General features: G+C 24.2%; 2 protein-coding genes across 2 annotated transcripts in view; one reads left to right on the forward strand and one right to left on the reverse strand.

Annotated features, from left to right (window-relative positions):
• The window catches only part of LOC129610845 (uncharacterized protein DDB_G0283357), a 255,592-nt gene extending 242,201 nt beyond the window's left edge, over positions 1 to 13,391 (forward strand). The window contains exons 12-18 of the mRNA XM_055523599.1: positions 3,259 to 3,334; positions 3,471 to 3,623; positions 4,890 to 6,876; positions 10,570 to 11,434; positions 11,585 to 11,686; positions 11,748 to 11,851; positions 12,975 to 13,391. Of these exons, the coding sequence (XP_055379574.1) occupies positions 3,259 to 3,334; positions 3,471 to 3,623; positions 4,890 to 6,876; positions 10,570 to 11,434; positions 11,585 to 11,686; positions 11,748 to 11,851; positions 12,975 to 13,129 (3,442 nt within the window). The 3' untranslated portion in view covers positions 13,130 to 13,391. The remainder of the gene's footprint in view (positions 1 to 3,258; positions 3,335 to 3,470; positions 3,624 to 4,889; positions 6,877 to 10,569; positions 11,435 to 11,584; positions 11,687 to 11,747; positions 11,852 to 12,974) is intronic.
• Positions 13,392 to 21,109: 7,718 nt separating this feature from the next.
• On the reverse strand, positions 21,110 to 22,423 carry LOC129611225 (uncharacterized). Its single transcript, XM_055524241.1, has 3 exons — positions 22,311 to 22,423; positions 22,107 to 22,180; positions 21,110 to 21,457 (listed from the first exon to the last, which is right to left on the reverse strand). Exons 1-3 carry the CDS (start codon positions 22,329 to 22,331, stop codon positions 21,223 to 21,225), a joined length of 330 nt encoding a protein of 109 aa, XP_055380216.1. The 5' UTR covers positions 22,332 to 22,423; the 3' UTR covers positions 21,110 to 21,222.
• Positions 22,424 to 22,799: the final 376 nt, after the last annotated feature.

The raw sequence follows: 22,799 nt of genomic DNA on the forward strand, positions 1-22,799 counted from the left end.
TTAACAGAACTCAGCAGTGAGTATTTCTTTTTAGGCTGAGTTTTTAAATAAGTATTTTTGGAATATATTCGATAGTACAACATCTTTACAAATGTGAAGTCTTGGTGATGTGAAGTAAAATTAGTCATCTAGAACTCAAAAAAAAAATTCTTTAAATGACTCGAAAATGTATTTATGTTCAAGATATTGAAATGATGTTTCTTTACATTCAATTCACCTTCTCCTTATTTCAGATAGAACAAAAATAATAGAGTTGACCGTGTAAACCCTGTGACACCCGTGCAAATGTTTTTTTAAGAATTTTATCATAATAGTTCTTATGCAGCTCGTGTTAACAATTTAATGGAATAGTTGACCAATTACTAAACTCTTTCTTGCCAAATTTGAATACACTAGATTTTTTACTCTTTATAGTTTTCAGGATCAGCTATTGCAAGAACTTGTATAATGACAATAAAATTTTATATAGTTATGAACAAACTCGTTAAAACAAAATTTAATAGCTTTATGCCTTACATAAATTTCTATACTGTGAAACTATTTTGCTTCGATCGGATCCAAATTAAATTTGGTTACAGCCGCAACTACTTTAAAAAATTTGTTTGAATTTAGTTTGTTTAGATCAATGAGTGACTGATGTTGCGGATAAACGTCGACTCATCTGAATCGATTTAAAATTCGACGCGGACTGATCAAAAACATAACGTATATGTGGGTATCATCTGTATCTCAGATGTCTATTTCCAAGCATTACAAACGCAGTGGCAAGGAAATTATAAAACATTCGTGTGTACGGGTATATAAATACTCTATAAAGAATGCGTCTCCCTATAATAAAGTAAAAGAATTCCGTTGGTAAAAATACTCTCATACATACATATATTATCATATAGATTCGTATTAGATGTGATTGAGAACCTCTTATATTAAAATTATTGAAGAATAAAAATCAATATTATACGTGTATAACAGTTATGCCATGTTTCTAGCAACATATTGAAATCTTGCCTTTTTTTGTCTCTATTTTCTTTTGTCTATTCCTTTTTTTTTCTTCAGTTTCCAGTGATCAAAAGGATCCTTACTGATAATAATTTTAATATTATAATTCAAGTTTCCTACACATGTACATCCTACATGGATACGCGTGATTGTATATATATATCTTATTATATACTATAGCTTCCATATTTATTTTACATTTATTTTGTGACATCTTGTTGGAAGGAACAAGGCAAAGAGGTTACAAGTATTCACGATTTTGTGTTTTTATAAGGAAAAGTCAATGTTTTCGATAAAGTTTTATAAAAGAAAAGGCACAAAATATATATCAAGTATACATTTACGAGTATATATAGCTAAAAGAAAAGTGTTTGCTTCTTTTTTGTATAAAATAAATTCGTATGTAAATTTTCTTTAAGAATTTTCTTTAAACTTTCACTTCCTTTTTCATTGTGAATGTTGATAATATTAATTTCTTTTTTTGTTTTGTTTATCTTAACATAATGTAAAGCATACAGTATTAAAGAAAATAAGATTTTGAAACGTTAAGCAATAACGATTAGGAGTTATCTAAAGGTCATCTTACATTTTTGCTTTTCAAATTCATTAACAAAATCTCGTATAAAATTCAAAATTAAGTAATGAACTAAAATTTCATAAGATGGGTTTTCTCCAACAGGAACGTATTTACTTGTTCTTAATTATAAGATTAACAGTTTATTTTTACTGTCAGACGATATGACCAACTCTTGGTCTTCATTAGGTTGCGGCTTATAAACCTATAATGTTCTATATACCTATAGAACATTTTAAAACTTTGAATACTTTTTATGACTAGATGTTCTTTTTATGACTAGAATTAATAGATTTTCTTGAAAATTTAAAGTTAAACCGAAATTACAACATTTTCTTAAGAAATCAGACAACAGTAACTAAAAGGAGTCAAATTCAAGCCTTTGCCTATTATAAAAGAATAATTAAATAATTTCTTGAAAGGTGTAAGCCTAAACACTGATTGTCTAAAAAAAAAGACTTTATATTTAATGCGAATTGACTGCTTACCGTTTGGCTCACATATAATAGATGCGCTTGTACAAAATTAACTGAAAATATCGTTTCTTTAGTTTGTATTGATATTATTTCTATTTATTATAATATGTAAATTGAATTAAAAATTATTTAGGTCCTAAAATAGAACATAAAAATACATTCAAAACTGTAATCCTATAAAATTAAATCATTTCCGATTGATTTCTTTCTTTGGAAAAAAATCCTATAAATAGACTTTTAATTTTATCATAAATTTTCCTTTGAAAATTCAATTCAAATAAAATTCTCATATATACTTTACTTGGGATTCAATGTTGGGTATTATTAGTTTTCTCTCATTCTATTAGTATATACATATATTATTCGTATAAATAAATGGAAAATTTTATGTAAAATTTTATGATGTTAAATTCAGATTTATTTGGAAAGAACGCTAATAACAGTATTGTACATTAAAAACAAGAAAATGTAGAGGTGACCGGGTCAACTATACGAGTGCTTTACATTATTTATAATACCCGTACGAGTACTTTCTAATGTTTATAACGATCAAATTATTTTTGAAGTTAAAGTATGACAGCTATTTTATTTTACACAATACACTTTCATATTTTTTCAAAATATTGGCCGTATTAGCGTTCTTTTTTTTACAAAATTTTAATACAAAAGGCTTTATAGCTTCCGAGACACGAGCAAATTTTTTTTATCTTTGAATGGCGCCGTTACTCGAACTATTGCTTCAATTTAACCAAAACTCAATAGAGTGCTCCTTGAACTGTTCCTGTTCCTATTAAATGACGAAAAATTATTAAAGTTATCGAAATTTAATGAATTCTCAAGATATCGCAGAAACAAACGATCCAGTGAAATCATCTCAAAATTCGACACGAAGCAAAAATATATGACTATAATATGTCATTGCTGCTATTATTCTAGAATTTTTGAACTTTTGATCATCATTATTGATAAAAAAAACACAGGGCTGAAATTAGTCGTATTATCGCAATCAGAGAATATTTCTAGAAAATTGTGTAGTATTTGAAAAATTCTCCGAAGAAGCTTGAAATTTCATTATAATTTTGACTAAACCGAAGCTTCTGTATGTAACTATTTATACAAATTCACCTTAAGTTTTACTTCTTAAAATTTAATAAATTAATTAAAAAATATTCGCTAAATAAAATTTTCTCTTTCTTTGAAACAATGCAGAAGTGATTACCCTTTGGTTATGGAAGAATGGCATACTATTAGAATTTCTAGGACAGCTCGCTTGGCAGTTCTGAAGGTGAGTTTTTTCACATCAATATTATTTTTTTGGGTACATACACTCTGTGGAATTTTTAGACTTAAGTTTATGGAATTTCATAGAATTTGAGTTAAAATAACAAACTTAACTCTATTTTTTCCCATTTCATATTCAGGTCAATCAATTTTCTGAAGTGATGACTGTTTCATCTAATGGTTTTTGGCATTTATCATTACCACATAGTTTATACCTTGGTGGAATTCATAGTTTACATCATGTACCATCTGGATTAAAAGAACGAGGTTCATTCATTGGTTGCATACAAAAGGTAAGTAATGACAAGACAAAAAATTTTTTTTCTATTGATTTTAAAAACTGTAGTTTCTTCGTTTATATTAATATTGTGTATTAAATGAGAAATTTTTCTTTAAAAAGGATATTTGAGTAAGAAGCATTCCATCTTAAGTATAACAAAATCTTTTTTTTTCATTTTAACTAAAGTAACACCTCAACTTTTTACAATCCCAAAAGCTATGTTAAATAAACCTAAACAAATAGAAGCAGTAAAACTTTTAATTTTTACAAAAATTTTTAATTTCAAGTTAAAAAAATTTTTATTCTTAATTTTATGTTTACTTAACTATGCATACAGTTTGGAGAAAATTTCTCATAAAATTCATAAATTTCCCACTTCTTATTGTAATTCTTTTAATAATAATTTAATTTCAAAATAAAATATTGAATTTAATCTCTTGAAAATTTAAGTTTTTAATGGAATTTTAATTTATTTAAAAAAATTTTTAAGAATTTTATTAAAATTTCTTTTTTTGTAGTTATTTTTCTATCTGAGTTTATTAATAAGAAAATCACAATTTTTAAAAATTCAATTAAGAACTTGGGACAGGGAATATTAAAAAACTAATTAATATTATTAAATTTTAATAGGCAACTGTAAAATTAAATCAAATCATATGAAAATACCATAATTTTAATAAAATTCGGGCAGAAAAATAAACCCAATCTCCGTAACTTTATTAATTTCCCTCTTAATCTAACACAAATTCGTTATGAGAATGATAAATGCATAAGATGATATAGGTACATAATATTCATAAATAATTAAAAAAAAATTTATGATACTAATAAAGATTCTGAAATGACAGAACAAAATTATAATAGAATGTCTTAATTCCGAGTAGATATAAAAATTGTAATACTCGTACAATTCATAATCATAATTTTGTACTCTTACTCTTAAGTCATAAAGAAAATATCATCAATATAACTTTTTATTTTAATTAAATTTTACATAAAATTAAATATATTATATTCAATGTCAATACAACTATAAATTTTAAATTTATGCTGGTCGTAAAAGCGTTTAATTTAATTTATGCTGGTCGTAAAGGCCTCTCTGGTACCTATATACAAAATTTTGGACATGGTTTATATATCCGCAATGATTACTGAATTGTTACTTAATAAACATTTATTTAAAATATAAAAAAAGTATGAAAATCGGATTGATAAACAGTTGAAAAATCAATTTAATCCTATTTATTAATTGAAAAATTTTTATTCTTTTTCTTAATAGGTTGAAATTAATGGACGAAGTCTTTCAATAATATCTGAAGCTATAGCTGGTAGTGATGTTGAAAATTGTCCACATGCATGTATCGCAAATCCATGCGGACCATTAGCTGAATGTTTGCCACTACTCGAAAGCTACGAATGTCGTTGTAATCCATTCAATGCACAATGCAATAAAGCTGAAGAAGTTGCCTTAAAAGAAAATATAAATGAATCTCATTTTCGAAATACTCAATTATTGATTTCAAATCCGAATATTGAGAAAATAAAAATTAAAAAAAATCAATATGAAAAAGATTTGGAATATAATTATGATGATGATGAAGATGACGATGATGATTACGACGAAAGTGAAATTCAACAACAACCATACATGAATTTTGTTAAAATTACAAATAATGTTACAAAACAACCGACTAAACAAATAACTTCAATTAGCAGAAGTAGAGAATCAGCTTCTGGTTTGAAAAATGCAAATTCTACAATAACAGTAATTGATAGTATGATTAATTCAAATGTTAAAATAGATGGTAATGGTATTGTAATAATTACAGAAAAATCAAGTTTACATAAAGATAATACAAACCATTCAGACTTACGTAATAAAATCCAAAGTCCACAAATTTCGGATATTTATTATTATTATTATGATAAGGATGATGATCAAAGTGGCACTAATTATAAAAATAATGACGATGATGACAATGGTGATGAAAATACCGATGGTACTAATATAATTGACAATAAAAATAACTTTAAGATTAATGAAATGGAAAAAACTACAGTTACAACTACAGAAAAATTAACATCATTTGAGCCAGAAACAATTATTAAACCTGACTATGAACATTCTACAACATCTATAATTAACCACAATTACAATAAAATAAAATCGTATCGTATATTGAAACCTATCAATAAAATTCATAAACATCATAATCATCATAATAATCAACATCATCATTCATATAATCATAATCAGAATAAATACTACAACAACAATTATAGAAATTATCAGGAAAATAATCATCATCAAACAAATGATAATCAACATCATCCAAAAGTTAATCTATATAAGAAAATGTTATTTAATATAGAAGTCGATAAAAATAATTCAGATTCAAAATTGAAAGGATATAAAAAGGATAATAATTTGTTATATAAAATTGATCAATATATTACACTTGAAAAAGATGACCAAATAGATCAAGACTACGAGAATTTTTACAATAGTAATAATAATCATAACAACAATGATAATAACAATAGTAATGATAATAAAAATCAAAATAATAAAATTATAAAAAAGAAAAATAATATGGAAAGCGGATTAAAACCATCATCACAGTTACAATCACCATCATCATTATTATTGTCATCATCGTCGTCATCGTCGTCTGAAGACAATGAAAATAGCGATTTTCAATTATCTTCAGAAACCAATAAAAATATTATAAAAGAATCTAATCAAATGGGTGAATTTATTTTACTATCTGAAGAGAAAACTTCAAAAGAAAGTAATAAAAATAACAAAAATAATAATAATAATGAAAGTAATAATAACAATGATAATAATAATGACAACAATAATAACTATAGAAAAAGAAAACATAAAAAGTTTTCAAAAAAGAGATATAAAATCTCAAATAATAATAATAATAATAATGAAAAACTTAAAATGGCTATCAATTCAAATCTTAATAAAAATGAACAAGAAACGGTAAAGGATAAAATTACCTACGAAAATGATTTCATCAATCATTTCATTGATTCTAATAACAATAATAATAACAACAATAAGAACAAGGAAGGTGATATTGATAGTAATATTAGTTATTGGCAACAGGATGACAATAATTCTGAAAATATACCATCTTTTACAAATAAAAATGTCGATAACAGCAATACCAATAATAATGACTATTCGGAGCCGATCACAACTGTGAAAATTTTCAATAATAAACGAAAAAAATTCACAAATCATAAAAAAGGTAAGTTGAAAAAAAAAAGGAGAAAAAACAAAAAAAAAAATTTATTTTTAGTTTTTTATCTCTCTTTTATGCTTCTTTATAGTTAAACAAAGACAAAGAAGAGAGGAAGAGAGGCAAATCTTATATATTCTTTGTTAACTGTCGTCGTCCAGCCTCCCTTCTTTTTAGTAGTTTGAATTTCGGAGAATTTATTTTTATTTTTAATTTTTATACCCTGCACTTCGTGAAGGGTATATTAACTTTGGTATGGAGTTTGTAACTACTTGAAGGAGTCATCTGCGGTATGGACATATATATATATTCTTGCTCAGCGTAAAATTCTGCGTCGATTTAGACATGTCCGTCCGTCCGTCCGTCCGTCCGTCCGTCCGTCCGTCCGTCCGTCCGATCGCACGATAACTCAAAAACGAATAATGCTATCGACACCAAACTTTCACAAGTTTTTTCTTTTGTGCCAAGGACGAACCCTATTGTTATTGGACTAATTCGGACAACGGGTTCGGGTAGCTGCCATACAACTCAAGGAGTTTATTTTAAATATTTCGAAAACTAATAAAGCTATTAATATAAAATTTTGTATACGTGTGTCCAATTATATTCTACACATGCTCTAAAAATTATAATGGGATAGCTGCACCGGTTCGGGTGGCTGCCATACAACTCCAACAGCAAATTTTTTATATTTGGCAAAATAATAAAGTCAGATTCGTGAAACTTGGTAGTCATGTGTCCAATTATAGGTCAAATGTATTTCTGAAGTTTTAGAAGAATTGCTTGACAGGTTCGGGTACCTGCCATACAACTCCAGAAGCTAATTTTAAATATTTGGAAAAACAATAAAGTGAGATTCATGAAACTTGGCAGTTGTGTGTCCGATTGTAGATCAGATATATTTGTGAAGTTTTAGTGGAATTGCTTGACAGGTTCGGGTACTTGCCATACATCTCCAAAAGCTTATTTTAAATATTTGGAAAAATAATAAAGTCAGATTCATGAAACTTGGCAGTTGTATGTCGAGTTATAGGTCAGATATATTTCTGAAGTTTTGGTGGGATTGCTTGGCAGGTTCGAGTAGCTCCCATACAAGTCTAAAAGTTTATTCTTAATATTTGGAAAAATAATAAAGTCAGATTCATGAGACTTGGCAGTCGTGTGTCCAATTATAGGTCAAACATATTTCTAAAGTTTTGGTGGGATTGCTTGACAGATTCGAGTAGCTCCCATACAAGTCTAAAAGCTTATTCTTAATATTTGGAAAAATAATAAAGTCAGATTAATGAAACTTAGCAGTTGTGTGTCCGATTGTAGATCAGATATATTTGTGAGGTTTTAGTGGAATTGCTTGACAGGTTCGGGTACTTGCCATACAACTCCAAAAGCTTATTTTAAATATTTGGAAAAATAATAAAGTCAGATTCATGAAACTTGGCACTTGTATGTCGAGTTACAGGTCAGATATATTTCTGAAGTTTTGGTGGAATTGCTTGACAGGTTCGAGTAGATACCATACAAGCCTAAAAGCTTATTCTTAATATTTGGAAAAATAATAAAGTCAGATTCATGAAACTTGGCAGTTGTGTGTCCGATTGTAGATCAGATATATGAAGTTTTGATGGAATTGCTTGACAGGTTCAGGTACTTGCCATACAACTCCTAAAGCTAATTTTAAATATTTGGAAAAATTATAAAGTCAGATTCATGAAACTTGGCAGTCGGATGTCCAATTATAGGTCAGACATATCCGTGAAGTTTCTATAGAATGACTTCACGGGTTCGTGTAATTGCTACATAATAACGAAAGGTGCAGGGTATAATTCAATCGGTTTATACCGACTGAAACGTTTTTACTTGTTTTATTGATAAATAAGTACATCTTAGTAATGTCCGATCAAGGAAGAAAATAAAATATTTTTTTTATATTTTGCAAAATAAAAATTTAAGTATAAAAAGAAAAGAAAGTTTTGAACTTAATAAGTGTGCTTGGAAAAGTCTTTAAATGAATCAATAAAAGTTTTTGCATTTAAAAAGTAAGGAAGAAATCAGAATTTTTTCTTTGCTTCCTTCAATTATTTTTTTGTTTTTTTATAAGGATACTAAATAATTTCTGAAGAAATTTATGAGAAACTTTTCATTTGTTATATAGGTATTTCGAAAGTAATAAGATGAAATTGTATTCACTTGGAATTTTCCTATATTTTGTATAAAAAACTCTGAAATAATTTATTTATATCTTAATAAAAAAATAGTTTGAAAGCATTAAAATTATTGAATTTAAAGCCGATTATTTTACCAAAAAGATTATATATACATAAATGTGTTGATGAAGAGCTGCAAAGATATTTTTATTTGCGCAAATTTTTAATTTAAATTATTTCAAACAGATTTTAGTAACAATATTGGAATAGTTTCTTAAATAAATTTTTCAAACAAATTTAATTTGTAAAACTTAGTCTACATTCGCACATTGGTAAGAATAACGTCGCAACTCAAAAATATAACTTCGACTGCCGGAATTTAATGTATTTATAGCCGTGTGTAAATTACTGTCGAAGGCTGAAAAACGTTGGTATATAACTATATGAACAAAATTTCTTTACTATTTTATTACAGAAAAGCCTTATATATTAAAGTATATTAAAGTATAATAGACAATAGTAATAAAACTAAGTTTTGTGAATCTACATTTTAATTTAATATGTCATTGTTCTCGCAAATGTGTGATATGTATATAAATTTTAAAATATAATTTGCTCTTGCTATAGGTATACAAAAAAAAAAATAGCAACTAATGTTAATAATATTCATTGCAATAAAACGGGGCAGAAAATGCAATTTTTTTGCTCTATCCCGATTTCTTCCAGTTTTTATCACTAGAAGCATGCAAAACTAAGCAGATGTGGTAATTTTTTTGAGTGTACCTATTGACATAAACCTTAAGCAGTATTCTTAATTGTTCGGCAGATGAACTGTCCCATGTTCATTACAATATACAGCACAAATTTAATTCCATAATTACGATATTAGCATAACTTAAACTTATATATAAGTGCTATAATGCTATAAGCAGCTAAACCCAATTCAAAATTTATTTAAATAAACAAATTTTCTTAATATTAAAATTATGGCCATTAAATTGAAAGAACCATTATTGTTTAACGGGAAAAAAGTTACCGTTTCCAAGTGAATAATTGATTTTTGAAGCTAATGGCAGTGTAACGGTTCATCATATTTGAAATATATAAGATATTTTTATAAAGTTTCCTGACATTTTGTTTCTTAACGTTCTGTTTATTATTTTATTAATAGGCCTGTTTATTTGTTAATTATTATCAGTAAACTTGTATCGTCTAGTATACACATGTAAGTTGCTCAAACAAAATAACTCTAGTATATAATTATTTCGAAAAATACCGTAAAATAACAGATAGAAAGATGAAAAAATTCATAGAATTCATATACGAAATTATTTTACAAATTTAAAGAAAGAATGTTGCCTGTTCTTCACTTACACAAAAAAAAAGAGAATAAAAGTCAAACTAGAATAATTTCACAAAATATCTTAACACTTAGGATATACACTCAATTCCTTCCTTAATTACTTTCATAAATCTATAATTAAATGCAATTTAGAAAATTTCTCAAGTAAATGCTTTTCTAATCCATTATACACAAATTACAAATTTCTATTTTCAGGCAAAAACAATGTTAATTTTCATCATAATATCCATCATAAAAACCGAGCACCTCAAATAAATCAAGCAAATATATTTGAGTTTGATATACCAAGTGATATTCAAATTTCTAGTACAACAACTGTACAAAATTCCAATGAAAATGAACTTATTAAAAATTCCAATAATAACAACAACAACAACAGCAACATAAAAAATATTTACGATAACAAAAGTACCATTAAAACTTTTAATACATTCAATGTACAAACCAGCAGTATACCTGATACATCAAATATCAATATAAATAATAATGTTCGAGATAAATCAACCTCATCTGCTTTTCTTGTCGATGAAAAAGATTTTCAAACAAAAGAATTAATAAAAGATATGGAACGTATTATGAAAAATGCAGATGGTTACGATTATGATCCACTAAAGGATTCATTAACCTCAGAACAAAATCAACAGAATCAACAACAACATAAAGAACAACAATTGCAACACCAGCAACAATCTATTGAACCATCTAATTCATACAATGTTAACACAAAAACTCAACTAACTAAAAATATTGGTAATCATATTACTGATTTAAATAGCAATATTGATATAAATAATGAACATAAACCAGCAACTAGTAATATTAATAATGGTAATGGTATTAGATCAAATCATAGAAAAATACAACAACATGGTGCATGTTTTACTGGAACCGATAGCTATTTTCATTATAATGATGCTGAAACTATGAGTCAAATAATTAGTTATAATGTTGATTTAAATTTACGTTTTAAAACTCATTCAAATAATGGTATCATTTTATGGACGGGCAGACAGAGCGCCAGAGAAAAAGATGATTATCTATCTTTGGGTATTGAAAATGGGTATGTAAAAAACTTGCTTTTTTCCTTATTCCCATTTGTACAGTATGTACAATGGTATCATTTGTACAGTGAAATTATATTAGCTTAATTATATAACATAAGACATATATTTTCCAATGTACATAGCTATTGTTAATCATTTGTTTACAGATATTTACACCTCAGATATAATTTGGGTTCTGGTGAAACAAATATACAATTTAATACAAGTAAAGTGAGTGATGGTCTTTGGCATCGTGTTAGAGCGATGAGGTAAATTTGTTAAGAAAAAAATTATTTATTTAATAATAACATGAAATAACTTTCCAAAAAGGAATTCACAAGAAGGATTCTTAGAAGTAGACGGTAGAAAATCAATACCCCAAAGATCGCCCGGAAAGCTTAGGCAATTAAATACTGATACTGGACTTTATGTTGGTAAGTATTAAAATTCGTATTTAAAATCAATATTAAAAATTATACGAATTGTCTTCCCAAAAATTTGAATAAAGTTCAAACATAATGTCTCTAACCGAAACCACTTTAGAAACGTTTTTAGAAATTTCGATTAGAATTTTACATATATTTGATGCGTTAATTGAAATGAACACTCAAAGTGCGCAATAGTTTGAATTCAATAGTTTGAAGAATTCCTTCAAAAAAAAATGAAAAATTCTTAAATTCACATATAAAAAGTTCAAGACGACATACGTAATATTAATGAATCTTTTGTTTGCCTCAAGGCAAACCGTATTGCAGGTGTTCATTCAGAGCTCTCTATCAAAAAATATGCTGAATAAGTAAAATTGTTGCATATTTAAACACTTTTTACCACACATACGTGGATATAAATTGGAATAAAAACTTGTTTTTCTAGCACTTTTCCAAAAAATTTTTAATAAAAAGTGTTTATTAATGTCACTCTGTCCATTCCTTCATCCGTCCGTCTGTCTCTCCGGGTGTCTGTTTACAAAACTTTACACCCTTGAATATAGAATGCCATATATGAATTCGCCTTTACTAGAAACGATTTTTCGTTGAAGAAAACTTTTACTTACCTCTCCCACTATAAAAATTATAGCCTCAAAGTCCTAAAAATGCCAGTTTTTGACTGTTTATTGTAACGAAATCGCAAGTATTTTTTTGTAATCTGTAAACACATGAAAGCAGTGAGGAGCTTTTTTGATCTTTAAGAAAACAAAATGGCAATTAAAATTATCCGTTATCTAAAATCCGTTTTTTTTCTCATCCTAAATGAATGCAATACTTTTATTTATAATTTGGCATATTATAATAAAACTTATTTAAGTAACGTAGTAGATTGCTTTTGAAAGCAGTATTTTCACTTTTTAAAGGGAAAATTGCTTCCTTACAAACCATTGGTTTGACTCAAGTTTATTACATTTTTCCTTTGCATTTCTAATTGTAAATTTTTTGTTACCTTTGTTTTCAATAAAAATTAGTCAATTCAATGCAGATTTTATTTATCATTTTAAAATTGAAATCTAAATACCTAAATATATTTTATTTGCCATTAAAATTTCTCTTTACTTTATTTTAGGTGGAATGCCTGATGTATCATTTTATACAAGAAGACGTTATTATACTGGAATTGTTGGCTGTATATCAGAAATTGTATTAGCTGGCGAATTGAAATTAAACTTAGATCCTGCTACCTTAGGTACAGCACGTAATGTTGAGACTGGAATTCTTTGAAAATTTTTTGCTGATGGAAATTATTCTTGACATTAGTACAATATAATAAAATGTAAAAAATAATTTTTTAATTTATTAATTTTTTTTTTTCCTTTTTTCTAATTTTTACGACTTTTTAAATTATTGATTAATTAAAAACTATTTTCTTTTAAATAATGATAAATAAATGATTAGTTTTTTTTAAATTTTAAATATTTGTAGAATAAATAATATTATATAAATTTATAAAAGAAAAAAGAAAATATATAAGAAAATTTAAAAGAAAAAAAAAATAATATCATAAGACCTTAACTATAGGATGTTTATAATAAATTGTGAAAGATTGATGATACTTGAATAATACTGATAATGATGAAAAACAAAATTTTGTTGCTTTTTTCCATAATTTATAATTTTGTACAAAGCCTAACAAAAAAACGATGAAAATGAAAAAAAAAAACGTATAAAATGAAAACTATAATTCAATAATAATTAAATTTACTAATATTTTAAATAGAGTAATTATTATTATTAAAAATAAGCATAAGCAGTCTAATAAACTAATAGAATATAAAAAAATAAAATTAAAATTATTGCTAAACTGCTTAAATTAGGAATAATTATATAAAATAGGGGGAGTAGAAATGAGGCGTGTAAATTGAAAATTTGTTTCATTTTTTAAAAATAAATTTTATGAAATGTAAGGTTTTCATTTTTTTTTTTTTGTTTTGGTATATAAAAATTTTTAATTACTGACAAAAATAATAAAAAAAAAATTCTAATTGATTTTACGAATATTTGAATAAAATAATTAAAATTTACAATTAAATATAAATAATATAGATGTACAAGTCTATTTTAGCATAATATTGTATTTGGCATGAAATTCTTTTTGAAAATAATTTTTAAAAAATAATCATTAAGTTAATATCATAATATATATTTACATATTATTATAATTATATTTATAATTATATCAAATAATACCTTAAAATTGTGATAATTCTTATACCGATATTATTTAATTGAAAAAAATTTCTATATTAATTGCATAAATTACGGCTTGTACACAAAAGAAATGCAATAACATTAAGGAAAACAAAAAAAAATAAGTACTCGTAATAGAAAACAAAATTTAATTTACAATGGAAAATTACTTTTACTCAAACATATGAGACTCTATTTAACTCTCTCAGATACTAGTTACATTTGTTTTTAAAAGAAATTTTGATAAAATTACTTTCTTTAAGAAATGAGTTCTCCAAATTGTTTTAGTTCTTCTTGAATAATGAAAATAGGAAATTGTGTCAACAATCTGATTTCGTTTCATATACATAAATCAAAGAATACTATTGGATAAATACTTAGATGAAAAAATTTCAGTTCAGAAAAGAAATTATTAATTTTCTAAAACAATCATTGTCCAAAGAAATATTTAACCATTCTGAATGAATGAAATTCTATTAGTTTATTTAACCTTTGCTACTTATAATGATTTATATGATTCTAATAATGAAATAAATCTTTTGCGTTATTTAATCGCAAAAGAACATTTTTTTACTAAAAATATTCCGTTAATATGAGTACTAATACTCATATGGTACTTTTGTTGGATACAAATCGGAAATTCTTGTTCAAAAATTAAACTTAGTGATGTTAATGTTTTTAAATATAGTTCAGTTTACTATATTTCTACCTTAGTAAGTAAACTCTATGATTTGTGTATCTAACTTAAGAGTCATACAACTAAAAGCTTAATGGTTTTCTTAAATAAACATACTGAGTGTTCCTAAAAAGGAATAGTGAGTATAATTACAGTTATTGCAAAGTTATTTACAATATTCTAAAGCAGGGTATGTTTATATGTATAACAGTTATTGTTGACATTGTCAGCTTTAGATTTATGTAGCTACATATATAAGTATGCGTCATACAAGCGATATGCTAACGAAATCTTAACAATTTCTTAAAATCAAACTTTAAATGTTTCCTGCATGTATTTCAAGAAATCTACTATTTCTTATTAAAAAATAAATTAAATTTCAACTTTTAAATTAAAAAATATTCAAAACCTACACCATTTTTGTTTTATTGTCGACGAAAAAGCAACAGAAAATTCTTTTATCTCTTCATTTTGTATTCAGAAACAACCACCAAATTAAAAAAAATATAATAAATTAATTTGTAAAACAAAAACGAACTAATTAATAATTAACAAATGAAAAATACTTAATAAATAAAATTTGAAAAAAAAAAACAAAGCAAAACTTAGGTAAAATTAAATAAAAAAATATTTATGTTTATAACAAAGTGCATAATTATACTTGTATGTGTATAAAACAATATATAATATACTTCGTATATAATATGATGAATGTATATGAGAAAATAATAAAATAATTACGATAGATTTAAATTTAAAATAAAAAAAAACTAATAAATAAATAAAAATGAAATGTATAATATAAGTATATAATAAATATTAATGTATAAAATAAAAATATATTAATAAATAGAAGTATAGAAATATAGAGAAATTTTTGTACGAATTCTAATTTGCTATAGAATAATTGAAAATAAAAAAAAACTCACTAAAAAATATTATAAAACATACATTATACATACAAACGGATATATACTAGTATATAAATGAAATAATTATGTCTAAATAAAAAAAAAAATAATAATAATAATAACTTGAATAAAACAAAATTAAGAGCCACACAACAAAATATACATATATACAATATCATTTAATTAATAAAATAATAAAAAGTAAAATCTAATATTAAGCAATCGATAAAAATAAAAAAATCTTATGCAAAATAATTTATTTGAAATGATTATCGTATTTATATATATATATACATATATATTTAAATATAAGTATATATACAAGAGAATGAAAGCGATCTGTGTAGTAAATTCAAACAAAAACAAAAAAAAAAAAAATGAAAAAAATATGAGAAGATGAAAATAGTTAATAAGATGGAAAAAATTTAATAAATAAATAAAATATACATACAAACATATACATATATATATATATATAATACTATATATATATATATATGTATATATTATATAAAATAATATAAATTAATATTAACTAAAACAAACACATTCCTTTGGTGAAATTCAATTAAAATACAAAAAAGAAAAAATCAAATAAAAAAAATTTACAAAATAAATGAAAGCAAATAACAAAAAAAAAACAAACAATTAAATTCATATACACATACACAAACTATATATATACATACGATTTAATTAAAATTTTAAGTCAATTTTACTTAGGAAACGCAATTACACGACGTATCATAATTTTTATAAAAAAAAAAATTAAATTTTAAGAAAAATAATTTGTTCTTTTTGTTTTTTAAAGTTAACGTATACCAATTTCAGATTGTCCATCCGATATCCCTAATAAACGAAACGAAGATCCTTATTGATTTTAAATGAAGATATTGAAAACACAACTTATCTGTAATGAAATGTGTGTAAGCTCAGATTTTTCACGATTTTGAAAATCTCAACAAGAACAAGCTGTATTTCGAGGGTGATTTAAAATTAAATTGGGCAATAGAAAATGTGTACTATTTTAAAATGTGTACAATCTGCTTGCTACATTGTTTAAATTTCTTTCATTCATATGAATAATTTGCATACATTTAGGATGAGCAAAATAAAATTCAAAGAAGAATAGCACATAATAATATTGAATTGAACGGATAAGTTAGTAAAGATGAAAAATTATATTTTTTTTCGTGGCATGCCATTTTATTTTGCTGTTATAGAAATTTCGTAAAAGCAATACAAGACGCAGAATGCTGAAATTTTACAACTTAGGAGGGAACGGCGATAGAAAAAAATTTCTTTTGATAAAAAACACTATTAACTAATATCCAAACTCCCGAAATTTCAGATTTCAACAGCTTCCAATCTAGAAAAAGAGTTTTCCTAATTTTTTTTAAAAAACGTATTTTAAATAAGTGTTGATTTCAGGAAAAGCGGTAAAGACTATGACATTTTTAATTCTAGATAAACAATCGTGAATAGATTTGTTCTATCTTCAATAAATTTTGCTCCAAACATTTCCAACAACTCTATGATCATAGTTTAAGGGAAAAAGTTTGTAAGGCATGGAATTTCAGCTAATGGTGAAAAACCAATTTTTTATTACACTTAAAGTAATTTTATTATAATTTTTAGAATTATAAACAAAATTTCTTCATTTTAATTTTATTAAAATCTATAAAAACTTTAAAATTACTTTTACCGAAAATCCGGTCTTCTGAACTGGTCAAGCACTAAACCGATAAAGTAAACAAATTTTTTTAATTATTTACGTTCAATACAAAATAACTTTCGAATTTTTAGAACATTTCAATAAAAGTTGTGTATACTTTCAGTAAAAAACTCAAATATTTTTAAATATAAAAAAAGGAATACGAGCAGTATAATTAAGTTAAAAAACTAACATTAAATAAACTTTTTTACTGAAACTTAAAGATGTAATCTTTCAAAAAAAATATTTCAACTTCATGTCAAAATATTATTGCAAAACTTAAACAAATATTCAGGGCTCTATTTATGATCAATGGACGGACGTCTGAAAAGAGGAAGCGTTAAGTTTTTGAACATTTTAAATTTAAACCCTCTTTTAAGAGTAATCTATATAAAAAAATATTTGTTTTCATTGTGATTGTTTTCATTCAAAAGTATTTGGTGAAATAAAATTTATACAAAAAATTTGTGCAGCACATTTTTGATTTGATTGCCTTGCACTCTAAATATACCATATAAGTAATACTAATTGTATTTACCAAACATTATATAAATTAAGTTGTGTAAAAATTATTATTAAATCACAAAGCCAAGAACACCACAATATTATATTACTTAAAAAATTATTTTAACTCTTAGTTTTTTCATTATATTAAAAAATTTTAAAATATTAAAATATTTTTTTTAAATAATTCTTAAATTATTAAAAAAATTAATTATTTTTGTTATTATAAAAATAAATACTCCACATACATTTTAAATTTCCTTTTTATATTAATTTAGAAAACATAGAAGAAAAAAAAACAAGAAAAAAAATTTTTATCATAGATAAACTTTAGTTAACAGAAAATTGGAAATTTTCAATCAAAATAAAAATTTTTAATTTAATATAAAAAAAAAATATAATAATAATAAGCGAAAGTCAATTTAAAAATTACAAAATAACAAAAAATAGTAAGGAAATCAAGTGAAAAAAAATTGAATACGTACATACATAAATAAATTGTTATTTAAATCCCTCCAATATCTTTCTGCATTTTTTCTTTTAAAAAAAATATGAACAAAATTTAAAATTTGTAACTAAAAAATTTTAGTTCTCAAATTAAAAATTAATTTTTTTTAACAAAATTAAAAAATTAAAAAACCGCGAACAATATCAATTATGAAATTTTATCAAAAAAATTATGCCTGCCAATAACAGATTTAAAAAAAAAAGCTTCTCGCCCAATATCGACAAATAAATGTTATTTTAATGCAAAAAAGACTAAAATACAAAATAAAATAAAAATTTTTAATTTTAAATAAAATTATATACAAAAGAAAAAAAAAACAAAAATAAATATGTAATAAATATGAAGAATTAATAAAAACACAAAAAAAAAACCAAAAACATAAAGTCTAAAAACACAATTTTCAATACAATTTCGATTAGAAATTTAAATTTAAGAAAAAAAAATAAAAAAATTTACGAAAATTATTTTGCAACAACAAAAAAACAACAATTAAATATTTTTGAATCCTACTTACATACACACATATGCATATATAGAATTGTAATTATAAAATTATAAAAATATCACAAACATCATACTAGCAACATTTTATTTATCCGCAACATTCACATAAAAAAACATTTTTGTAACATTCAAAAACAATACACACCAAAAATATTAACGTTATTTTTCTGGCATACAAGACGTCAACACAAAACAAAGTCACTTTGCTCGCATTTTTTTTTTTTTGGAGCGTTAGATCTCATTTGATTTTAATAGTCACTTTAGTTCATCAGTAAAATTCAACATCAAAATAATTAGAAAATAGAAAACAGAAAAAATAAAATAAAAAAAAATGTATACATACATAAAAGGAAGTAAACGCAAAAATTTTTACATTTGTTTTGTCTTTTTATCATTTTTTATATAAAAATAAAAAAAAAAATTATATAGAAGAAAATCAGAAAGAAAATTGAATAAAATTGTAAAAAGTAATAATTAAGAAAACAAAAGCACCTAACTGTAATGATTGTAAAAAGTAAAAAAAAAAAATGAAACTAAAGTAATTATAAAAATGAAAAATTGAAAATAAAAAAACAAAAAAAAAACTTAATTGATAAAAATTTGTAAAATTATAAAAAACAATTTACTGAGAAAAAGCGTGAATAAAAAATGAATTGGAAGAAATCAAGTTTTAATTAATTTTATTACACAATTAATATTTTCGAAGACTGTATACAATGATCTCGAGATTATTGAAAAGTTTCGATGCATGTACACAAACACATACCTAATGCAGTAGCTTAGAATATGACATTTTTGCAAAAATTTGAAAGAAATTGAAGTCGATTTAAATCATAATTTCTAAAAAAATTTTGCAAGTCAATTAGAATTTTCAAAAAATTTTCTGCGCAACTTGTTACAACAATCAATGAAAATTTGCATGTATTTTCTGTTAAATGCAATATTTAACAGTTTGCAACAAAATTAAATGCGTCATTTTCAATTTTTCGAAAGTGGTGAATTATCGACGCGAGAACAACAATATTAATACAATCAATAGTTTTAAAATATCGAAATTATTAATTTTTTTAAATACAATATTTTATTGAATCGTTAGATAAAGCAAGTTCTTGAATAATTTGAAAGGTAAGAACGAGCTGCTAATATTAAATTAAATTCGGAGAATTACGTAACATATTTTATACATACGAGTAATATATATTTTATTAATATAGGTACATTCGTTTATATCTGTCTTTTGAAATATAGAAACGAATGAATATTTCATAATAGTAAATGCTCAAATTGAAATTTAACACTATACTCATATCATATGAGTACTGGACTAAAGCTTAATTATTTTTAATACAAAACGATTTTTAGTTAAGCACGTATATTGCGGTATTGCGCCCAAAAATTTAATAAATGCTGCGAATAATACTATGAAGTTAGCATATTTCGGGACTATTGATATATTGTGATAATTATTTTACGACGATATAATAAAAGTATCAATACTTTAATATATTATATCGATAATTCTCCAACAACACATTCATCGATATTTGTTCAACACTATATTTATTATGAGATAAGAACTTTCGCCATGTTTATGTAATATATAAGTCTCGTGCAATAGAAACTGTGTTATGCAACATATAGTATCTGCTATAAATTTAAGAACTTAAAATATTTAAGTTAGCATACAATTAGCATCTTCATGATTTTATCGTTTGGGAATAAAAAGCACGTGGCTTATCATTCTAAAACAAGGAAAAATCTTTTTATTATCAATGGGTTTTAAATTTTGACTTTATATTGTCAAGACTGACACTTATAGATTTTAAATTGATTATTTTTGTTAAATATATTTTTTGATTTTAATACTTACATTTTAAAGTGATTGCATGGACTTTTGTTAGTGCACTTAAATTATGAACCTTATTGCAATATACAAAAAAACTATGTAGTTTACTGTAAAAATATTACCTATTTATTCCTCTCTTGCTTTCTAGATGCCATTACTCTTCACCTTTTCTCTCCACATTCTTTTTATAATAATATGGAAACGCTTATTTTTTACATATTACATTCTTTTCGCAACATAACAAGATTTTTATTGAATTAAATAACAAAAAAATTTTACAAAGATTTTTAATTTATGAACTAAAATATTGCACAAATATAGATAAAACTTAAAATTATAATAGACTTTGTTATTTTTTAAGAATTTGGTATTTGAAATTATTACTTATTACTAGTTTTTTACGTAACTTAACAGAATTTTAAAACAAAACGTGAACCAATTATAGTTTATTCGTTTTTGAATAATCAGTGATAGCCTGATCTATATTTTCGTTTTTTTGGTTTTTGTGGTATAACATGAATATAACTATCATAATCTTCATCTTCTTCTTCATCAGCTTTTGAATAATTATGTTCAATATGTTCAACATGATGATGATGTTTTTCTTTAATTGGTACAGGTACTGGAACTGGAACTTTTTTAATTATTGTCTTTGTATGAACATGAGTATGATGTTTAACGGGCACATGAATTCGAATCCTATATGTAAAGAAAAAGTATTAAATTATTAACTATATTTAATCATTAATTATAAAATTGTTATTGATTATTTTATGTTATTTATCATTCTGTTACAGGTTTACTAATAGAATTTTGAACTAAAATAGAGAAGATCGTTTACTAATAAAAAATTAAATATTCTGTTTTTTTTTGGAAAGAAATTATTTCTTTAAATGTAGAGGGTTCTTAAGTGTTATTTCTAATTCAAATATTTGGTCAAAAGTCACTAAAATTTTAGTAGCATGATCATTTTATGCCCAAACATAATTTCCTCACTATGCGTTACAAACAGAAAATTTTAAACCAAATATTTTCACAAAAAAGTTTTTAAGAGCCGCTCGTATTATTAAATTAAAATTTGAATATGAAGGCAAACTTCTTGGTCGTAAAATTTATAATACCAATATTGCTATTAAAACCATTGAAATTTATCACAAATGACCGACTCAAACAGTAAAGTTAAATTTAATCAACTCATAAATTATCATACATAGCTTTTTCGATTTCTTAAATAAAATAATATTAATAAATTTTTAAAGTTTAATTCCGAATCACTGCGCTTTTCGAAAATTCTCGTCTTGAGAATTATTTTAAAATTAAAATTATATTCATTATTTTGATTACTCACTTCGCACGATCATATCCAGGGCGCGCATACGACAAGCTGACAACAACAATAATGAGAAAAGTAAATATCCAGATCTGCATTGATACAACATAAAATTTTATTAATTAATTTTTTAATTGAACTATAAATAATTATTCATTTTATTTGTAAATATAAAAATCACTACAATTTTAACACAAAATTTGTAAAATTCTTGACACTTACAGAGCTTTTCACTAAATTCATTTTGTTTATTTCTTATTTTTTTTATATTTTTTTCTAAATTGAAAAATTTCAAATTATTACTGAACTTGAACAATAATGGAAAATCTTTGATTATTTTTTATAATATTCCTAAAGTTATATAATCACATAGGATCCTTGTAAATTCCACACATTTATAAATAAGCACACATTTGCAATAAAAAATAATTCAAAAAAAAAATTGATTTTTCGCGATCGAATCTGAACGTTTTCTTATTATAAAAATTTACTTATTATCACGATAGACCGAAACACAATAAGATCTGAGATACCATTGCGTTTAGTCTTTAAATAATTTCCACTTTAAAAAATTCACTGCCAACCCAAAAGCAAAAATTATCAAAAGAAAAAGAAAGAAAATGAAAATATTTAGTGGAAAAGGTAAGAAAATCAAAAAGAAAATGAAAAAATTTTTTTATTATCAATTATTTTTTTTATTTCTTTTTTGAT

Source organism: Condylostylus longicornis, unplaced genomic scaffold, assembly GCF_029603195.1.
Source record: "Condylostylus longicornis isolate FDR11 unplaced genomic scaffold, ASM2960319v2 ptg000048l, whole genome shotgun sequence".
Lineage (NCBI taxonomy): Eukaryota > Metazoa > Arthropoda > Insecta > Diptera > Dolichopodidae > Condylostylus > Condylostylus longicornis.